Genomic DNA, 8748 nt, shown 5'->3' with positions numbered 1-8748 from the left:
CACAGATCATCAGAAAATGTGCAGTTCTATCAGTCTGGCATCTTCAATGGAGATCACAAAGTGGTCAGTATCAATGAGAAGGAGTTGATGCAGGGACTTAATGACCGCTTTGCCGGTTATATTGACAAGGTCAGGCAGCTGGAACAACAGAACAAGGGGCTGGAGGCAGAAATCACAGCACTCAGAGAGAGGCAAACTTCCCAATCTGGCCTTGCAAATATCTATGAGCCAGAACTGTCAGAGATACGAAACCTCATCCAAGAAACTGAAAATCAGAAATTGAAAATTCACCTGGAGCGGGATCACCTGGAGGAAGATCTCCAACAACTGAAGCAGAAATATGAGGAAGAAAGACAAATTCGACATGACACTGAAGCAAGTATTCAGGCCAGTAAGAAAGACAGAGACAATTCCAATATGATTAAATTAGAGCTAGAAAGGAAAGCACAATCTCTCATGGATGAAATCATATTTCTCAAGAACAGTCACAAGGAAGAGGTGGCTGATCTGTTTTCTCAGATCCAAGCTTCACAGGTTAGTGTTGAAATGAAAGATTTCATGAAGCCTGATCTAACGGGAGCCCTGAGAGAGATTCGAGCTCAGATGGAAGGATACACCAATGTCAACATGCAGCAAACAGAGGAATGGTTCACATCCAGAGTGGCCAAACTCAATGATGCAGCAGCAATCAACAAAGAAGCTCTACAGAGCACAAGACAAGAGATCAGTGAGTACAATCGGCAACTGCAGTCCAAGAATCTCGAGCTGGAGATAGTAAGAGGCAGGAAGGAGTCTTTGGAGAAACAGCTGAATGATATTGAAAACCGACATGATGCAGAATTAATCCAATATCAGGTGAGAATTCCTACACTGTAATATGAAATTGTTTGTTTCAATTCCATTTGCTCCATAAAAAACAATTTGCTGTTTGTTTTACAGGATAGCATTCAACAATTAGAAAGCGAGCTGAAAAATACAAAGCAGGAAATGGCTCTTCACTTGAGAGAGTATCATGATCTGCTGCATGTCAAAATGGCTTTGGATGTGGAGATTGCCTCCTACAGGTAGGATGTGTTGAGAGCTGTACTGATACTTAGTTACAGAGTGAAAAGTGATTTAATATTTGCAATGTAATAATTATCAAAAGGATAATGAGCATAATTACAGAAGAAAAGATTGCAAGCGAACTGTGATAGTCTCTGAAACAGAGCCTGACAACTTGTACAATTAATTCCTGTGCTGCAGTTATTGTTTAATGTAATTATGCAATGTTGCTGAATATGATTGTCAGAAAAGAGTCACTAAAGCCTTGATTATAATCATATCCTCCGTATCAGAACAAATTCATGCCATTAACTGCAACTATTCAATAAATGAAGAAGAATGGTGTTCAGCTGAGTTGATTTAATACTTGAAAAAATATGTTGAGAGCAAAATAATTTTGCTTTGTGATAAAATTCTTTTGGTCAGATGACCATGCCACACATTGACTCCACAGGCTGAAACATACCAAATTATTTGATTGAGTTCTTTTAATTGCAACTGCGCCAACTCCAACCGCAGCCTCCTTGGCCCTCTTGGCAAGGGGGCTAATCTGCCAAAAAATAATTGTTCGTGCACTCTCCCACCAAAGTTTTGTTTTTATTCATTCATGAGATGTGGGCGCCACTGGCAATGGCAGCATTTATTGTCCATCTCTAACTTCCCTTGAGAAGGTGATGGTGAGCCTCCTTCTTGAACTGCTGCAGTCTGTGTGATGAAGTAAAGCCTGGCTCGGGTATAAAATTAAAACCCAACCCGGGCCTGACCCAATCACAGCCAACCTGAATCCAACCCGAGCCCAAGCACTTTAATTTCTTTTCGCGCTCGACCCGACCCAACCTGACACGATTCTCCTTCATCCGTTCCGGCAGCTGGCTATTCCTGCAGCTGGAGTTGTGAGGAATCATGGATAAGCCTGATCCCATGACTTCCCGGGAGTTCCAGGATTTTGACTCAGCAATGATGCAGGAACGACGATATCGTTCCAGGTCAGGGTGGTGTGGAACTTGGAGGGGAACTTGGAGGGGTTGGTGTTCAAATGCACCTGCTTCCCTTGTCCTTCTAGGCGGTAAAGGACATGGGTTTGAAAGATGCTGGCAAAGGAGCCGAGGTGAGTTGCTGCAGTGCATCTTATAGATGGCACACACTGCAGCCACACTGAACCGAAGGCAGAGCAAGTGAATGTAACAGCAGAAAACCAGAATTAACTTACCTCCCACTGTACAACCTCCCCATCCCCCACACTCCCACTAAACAACACCCCCACTACCTCCCCATCCCCCCACACTCCCACTAAACAACACCTCCACTACCCCCACCACCTCCCCCCATCCCCCCCCACTCCCACTAAACAACACCCCCACTACCCCCCATCCCCTCCCCCACTCCCACTAAACACCCCCACTACCCTCACCACCTCCCCCCCACTCCCACTAAACAACACCCCCACTACCCCCACCACTCCCACTAAAGAACACCCCCACTACCACCCCATCCCCTCCCCCACTCCCACTAAACACCCCCACTACCCCCATTACCCCCACCACCTCCCCCCATCCCCCCACTCCCACTAAACAACACCCCCACTACCTCCACCACCTCCCCCCATCCCCTCCCACTCCCACTAAACAACACCCCCACTACCCCCACCACCTCCCCCACTCCCACTAAACACCCCCACTACCCCCATTACCCCCACCACCTCCCCCCATCCCCCACACTCCCACTAAACAACACCCCCACTACCTCCCCATCCCCCCACACTCCCACTAAACAACACCCCCACTAACCCCCCATCCCCTCCCCCACTCCCACTAAACACCCCCACTACCCCCATTACCCCCACCACCTCCCCCCATCCCCCCACTCCCACTAAACAACACCCCCACTACCTCCACCACCTCCCCCCATCCCCTCCCACTCCCACTAAACAACACCCCCACTACCCCCACCACCTCCCCCACTCCCACTAAACAACACCCCCACTACCTCCACCACCTCCCCCCATCCCCCCCCCCACTCCCACTAAACAACACCCCCACTACCCCCACCACCGCCCCCCATCCCCCCCACTCCCACTAAAGAACACCCCCACTACCACCCCATCCCCTCCCCCACTCCCACTAAACAACACCCCCACTACCTCCCCCCAACCCCCCACCTGCCAAGGAATTTCGAGGGTAATAACTCTATTTTCTCCCAACGTAAGACAAAGAAAAAAGTACAAGAAAGGGTTAAAATTGCAGTATAACCAATCACCATTTTATTTTGCACTTTACGGAGAACACATATATAATCGTGACATGCAATCAATAAATTAACTCTCTGCCAAATGATGCTGGATCGACTGCTGGAATAATTTATCTTGGAGAGCTGCAGTAGAGCTGCACCAGAGTAAGAAGGTCAGCAATGCAGGAATTTAGTTTTGATCAACTCCATTTAGTTTAGTTCAGTTTAGCTCGATATAATTTAGTTTAGTGAACCTATAAAATAAGGAAATACCCTATGGTCTGTCACCTTTATGAATGTCATCCTATAATATATACAAAATAGAAATGTGCAGATAATGATAGTTTTTTGCTAATCTTTTACAATTCATATGATACATTTTGAAAGCCACGGATCACAATTGGTACTTAAACTGACTGTGAGATTAACGGTTCAAAAAGGAAGAGTTTTCAAATAAAATTAACAGTAAGGATTTGTCTGATTTAGTTGTATTGATGTTGCAAGTACAGTGTATAGATTGGTGCAAGAATCAGAACTGAATTAATAAAATTAAAATAAAGTTTCACAATCTGTCCAATATCCTTCAGATTGCATCAAACACTCAAATGCAATTTCTCCTACAAATATGGAAACATAACAGAAGTGCTACTCACACAAATATGCAGTTCCATTATGTTGATGTCAAAGTGATTCTGTATCATTTTGAACCAAATTAGCATTGCTAAAAAACCAGCATTGCTGGACAGGTTTTAAGGACTGTTAGCAGAGCGAGAAAAAATCCTCACACATTTATATGCTGGTGATGTCGTTAGTTGAATTACAACCACAGCAAACAAAAGTGAAATCCGCACCGCCCTTTCCCCTCGACTCAATTCCTGGCCTGTGTTGAATCCATTGATCACTGTTGGGCAATAATGGGGTACTACAGCTGGCCTCAGTACCCAAAGGCTAGGGCAGGGGTAAAAAAACAAACATTAAGCAGGGTTCCTGCTGCCAACCTGGATAAACTGGAGACGTTGAGGTTCGCCTGAGAGCGCAGAATGCTAACCGTAGCTTTGTTAGAGTTATTTAAAATCAATGAGGGTTTAGATAGAGTAAATAAATAGATACTATTTCCAATGGCTAAAGGGTCAATAAGGTCATTGGCAAAAGACCCAGAGGCGGCATGAGGAAAAGCTTTTTTAACGCAAAGAAGGATGTGAGGGTCCTTGAGACAGTGCAGAGGAGATTTACCAGAATGGTTCCAGGAAAGGGGGATTTTAGCTGCAAAGTTAGATTGGAGAAGCTGGGGTTGTTCTCCCTGGAGCAAAGGAGATTGAAAGGAGATTTGATCGAGGTGTACAAGATTATGAAAGGTTTAGATAAGGCAGACAAAGAAAAGCTGTTCACATTAGCTGATAGCACAAGGACTAGGGGAGCAGATTTAAGGTTTTGGGCAATAGATTCAGGGGGAAAGAACTTTTTACACAACAAGTGGTAATGACGTGGAACTCACTGCTCACGAGGATGTTGGAAGTGGAGACGATTAATGATTTCATAAGGAAATTGGATGGGTACTTGAGGGAAATAACTTGCAGGGTTACAGGGATAGAGTGGGGGGAATGGAATTGACTGGATCGCTCTACAGAGAGCCATCATGGACTCAGTGGTCCGAATGGCCTGCTTCTGTTCTGTAATGATTCTATGGCCGGGATTTTCTCAGAAGGGGGTAAGTCCTGACGTCAGAATCATATGCAGGTCCCGAACCCGCACAGAAGGGCAGTGGCAATCGTCCCGGAGGTAGCCTCTTAATTGGCCGCCATCTAATTAATGATGGCGGGTGGGCTCTCCACACTGCCGATCCAATCAGAGGGTCGGCAGCTCAGAAGTCTCAGCAGCATCAATGGCCACTGCTAAGGCAGCAAGAATAGAGATGGCACCTTCATCTTGAGATGTCCTTGCAGGGGAGGAAGACACCTCATTTCTCTGCCAAGGCCAAGCAGGCACGCTCCGGCATTTGGAGGGGGAGCTCCTGCAGTAGTCCCATTGGGGCAGCCATTGCTGCCCATGGCCCCCTCTTTGGCCCTTCAAGCCTCCCCCCCGCAGGAGGCCACAGGGAGGCCACCACCATACAGCTGGCAGCCACACCCCCATGTAACTGGGTCCAAGATGGCCCTCAATTGGACCTTTACTTGGCTAAATTGGTCGCCTACCTCTGGTCAGTGGATAGCCAAGCTGCTGCCATTCCTGCTGCTGGGAAACTTCCCCGGCGGCGGGTCTGCATCAGGCAACCATCAGGACAGGGCCTCCCAGCCCTCCCCCCCTCCGAGCCCAGCTCCCTCCCCCCGGAGGCCAGTAAAATCCCACTCTGTGAGTGGTTGGGATTTGGAATTCACTGCCTGTTAGGGTGGTGGATACAGATTCAATAGTAACCTTTGAAAGGGAACTGGATAAATACTTGGAGAAAATAAATTGCAGGGATATGGGGAAAGAGCAGGGGAGTGTGACTAACTGGATTGCTCTTTGAAAAAACTGGTGCAGATTTGATGGGCCGAATGGCCTCCTTCTATGCTGTACAGTTCTATGATTCTATAATCACAATCCTGCAACTCCTGATGTCAAATACACCCAGGGATAGTAAGACTTTCTGCCTTTCATATTCTAGATGATACAGCTTTCCTGCTTCAGATTCCTCTTCCAGGCAAATCTCAGCTCCCTATTGTATTGACAGCATCTCAACTGGCCACAATAACTAGGTAAAATTACTGTAATGTGTCCAGGGTATCAAAAAGATTAATTATTTTAGCTACTAGAATGAAGCTGTGCCTCCACAGGATTCTTCTCTTGTGTTCAATAAGCAGTCGTGTATCATATCACGCCTCATTTTATGACTAAACTATCAAATACATTTAGTGAACAAAAGATCATCAAGTGAACAGACAAAAGTAATGTAATATGTCTATACTTACAGTAAAAGTTATACTATTAGCTCCTTAAAAGGAAAATGAAGTTGCAATCCCTTCTTACATTACTATCCTTTTAAATTTATACTTTAATTACACACTGATCTATTTTGTCCTATAGTTCTCAGCATTGCAGAAGCTGACTGTTGAGGGTTCTAAGTGGATTCTTTCTGCAGTTTTGCACAGCTCAGCTCAACGTGATATTAGTATTTACCCAACAGCTGCGGATTGAATAACTAACACTTACATTCAAACATAACTGAACATATCGCACAGTATGACTGGAATTTTATCATTGCGGCGCAGGCCCCGAAAACCAGCAACACCACCTCGGCTCATTTTTCGGCCATCCGGCAACTAATTGGTTGCCGTCGGTGCGCCTGTCCCTTTAAAGGACTGCCGCCCACCTCCAAGAGCTGCCGGCCAATCAGAGGGCCAGCAGCTCTTCAGTCTCAGCGTGACACCGGGAGCGGTGGCCAATCCTGGGACTGCACCTGGAAGAAAAGGACGCCATGGAACCAGGAATGCCCTCCCAACCAGGTAAGTGGGGTCTGGGGATGCTGCGCCCAGTCAGGCAGGCTATGGTGAGGTTGGGAGGCACCCCCCTCCCCCACACCCCACACCCATCCCCCCGCCACTTTATTGCCACTAATTGGTTACCCGCTGCTGGGCGAGTAACCAGTGCCGGTATGGCCCCACCTCCTGCGAGCTGACTCGGACACAGGATCGTCTCAGGAATCCCACCTGACCTGACATGCATCATACTAAAATTCCACCCCTCCTGCCTCTAAAGCTGGTTCTGCGCGGCTGATAAGATTCCGGCCAGCGAGTTTGCCCCACTTTATTTCAGTTACAGCCCTTATAGCTACCAGAAAGAGGAGTGTACAACTCAACAATGCGATGGATAGGAACTCATAATCCCAGAGGTGAAAGGACAGCAGACTAACATACTGTGTCATTGGTATCAGATGGAAAATATCATAATCCAGTTTATTAAATAAAACAAATAACTCACTCATTCCACCTAATTTAATATTCTTTAATCTTAATTACAAAATTAATTTATAATTGCTTTTTATAATTCTATATGTCTCCTGCCTCATTATTATGTTATTGACATACTCATGTTATTTACTTTTTATTTGAAGGAAACTCCTTGAAGGTGAAGAAACAAGATTTGGTGACTTCACTCCCCCATCACATATATACAAACCACAGCCTTCTGTGACAACTAAGACAAAAGCCACTGCTACAAAGGCTATGCCACAATATAGGTTTGTAGAAGAAATTATTAGTGCAACAACAAAGGAAGTTGATATGGCAGAGCTAGAAGCTGCTGAAAAGGAGGAAGAAGCTGTGGAGAAAGAACCAGCTGAACCAAAAGAAGAGGCTGAAGAGAAGGATGAAGAGAAGGAGGCTGAAGAAGAAGCGGTGACTGAACCAAAAGAAAAGGCTGAAGAGGAAAAGGCTGAAAAGAAGGAAGCTACTGAATCACAAGAGGCTGAAGAGAAGGATGAAGAGAAAGAGGCTGAAGAGGGAGAGGCGACTGAACCAAAAGAAGAGGCTGAAGAGAAGGAAGCAGCTGAATCACAAGAGGCTGAAGAGAAGGATGAAGAGAAAGAGGCTGAAGAGGGAGAGGCGACTGAACCAAAAGAAGAGGCTGAAGAGAAGGATGCTACTGAATCACAAGAGGCTGAAGAGAAGGATGAAGAGGGAGAGGCGAATGAACCAAAAGAAGAGGCTGAAGAGAAGGAAGCAGCTGAATCACAAGAGGCTGAAGAGAAGGATGAAGAGGGAGAGGCGACTGAACCAAAAGGAGAGGCTGAAGAGAAGGAAGAAGAGGGAGAGGCGACTGAACCAAAAGGAGAGGCTGAAGAGAAGGAAGCAGCTGAATCACAAGAGGCTGAAGAGAAGGATGAAGAGGGAGAGGCGACTGAACCAAAAGGAGAGGCTGAAGAGAAGGAAGCAGCTGAATCACAAGAGGCTGAAGAGAAAGTTCCTAAATCAGAAAAGACTGAAAAAGAAAGGGATGACAAGGAGGCTGAAGAACAAAAGGCTGAAGAGGAAAAGGCTGAAGAGAAGGAGAGACCTAAATCAGAAGAAACTGAAGAGAAGGAAGCAGCTGGACCAAAAGGGACTGAAGAGGAAAAGGTTGCTGATCCAAAAGTAGAGGATGTAGAACAAGGTGTGGCGAAACTAAAAGAAAAGGGTGAAGAGCTAAAAGCCACGGAAGCAAAAAAAAAAGACTGAGAAAGAAGCTGCTCAAAAAACAGAAACATCAACTGTGGGAGATGAGCCTAATTCAACTGGCACTAATTCAATAGGGACTCATGATAGACCAGGAACAAAAATAAACAAAAACTAAGAAGGTAAACATTAACCAGCTTCTGCAGTGAAAGCCGAGAAGTAAATATAAGCCACAAGTGGTTAAACAAGAGAAAGGCTAGCAGCAACTATTGCCAAATGCCTAATAAAAATAAAAACTGAAATGGTACAATGAGAAATGCATGTTAAGGGACAGAAGGTCATAGAGTAA

The 8748-nt window shown here is 45.7% G+C and overlaps 1 protein-coding gene across 1 annotated transcript; it reads left to right on the top strand.

Annotated features, from left to right (window-relative positions):
* Positions 1 to 8748, top strand: LOC137355334 (neurofilament medium polypeptide-like). The gene is made up of 3 exons (XM_068020323.1): positions 1 to 855; positions 940 to 1064; positions 7361 to 8748. Exons 1-3 carry the CDS (start codon positions 88 to 90, stop codon positions 8460 to 8462), a joined length of 1995 nt encoding a protein of 664 aa, XP_067876424.1. The 5' UTR covers positions 1 to 87; the 3' UTR covers positions 8463 to 8748.

The sequence above is a fragment of the Heterodontus francisci genome, chromosome 42, assembly GCF_036365525.1.
Source record: "Heterodontus francisci isolate sHetFra1 chromosome 42, sHetFra1.hap1, whole genome shotgun sequence".
NCBI classification, from domain to species: Eukaryota; Metazoa; Chordata; class Chondrichthyes; order Heterodontiformes; family Heterodontidae; genus Heterodontus; species Heterodontus francisci.
Note: the sequence above shows the minus strand (reverse complement) of the source record. Positions and strands in the feature narration are given on the sequence as shown.